General features: G+C 59.5%; 1 protein-coding gene across 2 annotated transcripts in view; it reads right to left on the bottom strand.

The window, feature by feature from the left end:
- The window catches only part of LOC104283383 (glutathione S-transferase omega-1-like), a 10064-nt gene extending 9650 nt beyond the window's left edge, over positions 1-414 (bottom strand). For both annotated transcript variants that reach the window (XM_009881545.1, XM_009881547.1), the window contains exon 1: positions 319-414. In XM_009881545.1, coding sequence (XP_009879847.1) covers positions 319-377 — 59 coding nt within the window. In that variant the 5' untranslated portion in view covers positions 378-414. The remainder of the gene's footprint in view (positions 1-318) is intronic.
- Positions 415-420: the final 6 nt, after the last annotated feature.

The raw sequence follows: 420 nt of genomic DNA, 5'->3' as shown, positions 1-420 counted from the left end.
CTACAGATTTACTTTGGGCCTTTACATAATTATTTTCATACACAGCCTACTTATTTCCCACACTAGCAAGCCACCGCTCCCCAAAAAAGTCCTAAGAAGTTCAAGCTTTACAACAAAATCACCCACAGGAACCCCTTTTCACTCAGTTGGTTTGGAGGATGTTTAATTAAGAGCCGTTTAGGATGCTCAGGTTAGGAGAGAAGCTTGAACCGCCCCCTGCGAGCCCTGAAGGGCCGCCGCGGCAGCGCCGGGTGTAGCGGGGGGGGTGTGGTGGAGGGGGAACCCCGGGGCCATGCCGGCCCGCCGGGAAGGCCTCACCTGATGCCCTTGGCGCGGAGGACGAGGCGCGTCCTCTGGGCGTAGGGGCAGAACCGCATGCTGTAGAGCCGAATCCCCCCCTCGGGCCCCGGCCCCGGGGCC

This window comes from Charadrius vociferus, unplaced genomic scaffold (assembly GCF_000708025.1).
Source record: "Charadrius vociferus isolate BGI_N301 unplaced genomic scaffold, ASM70802v2 scaffold282, whole genome shotgun sequence".
NCBI classification, from domain to species: Eukaryota; Metazoa; Chordata; class Aves; order Charadriiformes; family Charadriidae; genus Charadrius; species Charadrius vociferus.
This window is presented reverse-complemented; position numbering and strand designations above follow the sequence as displayed.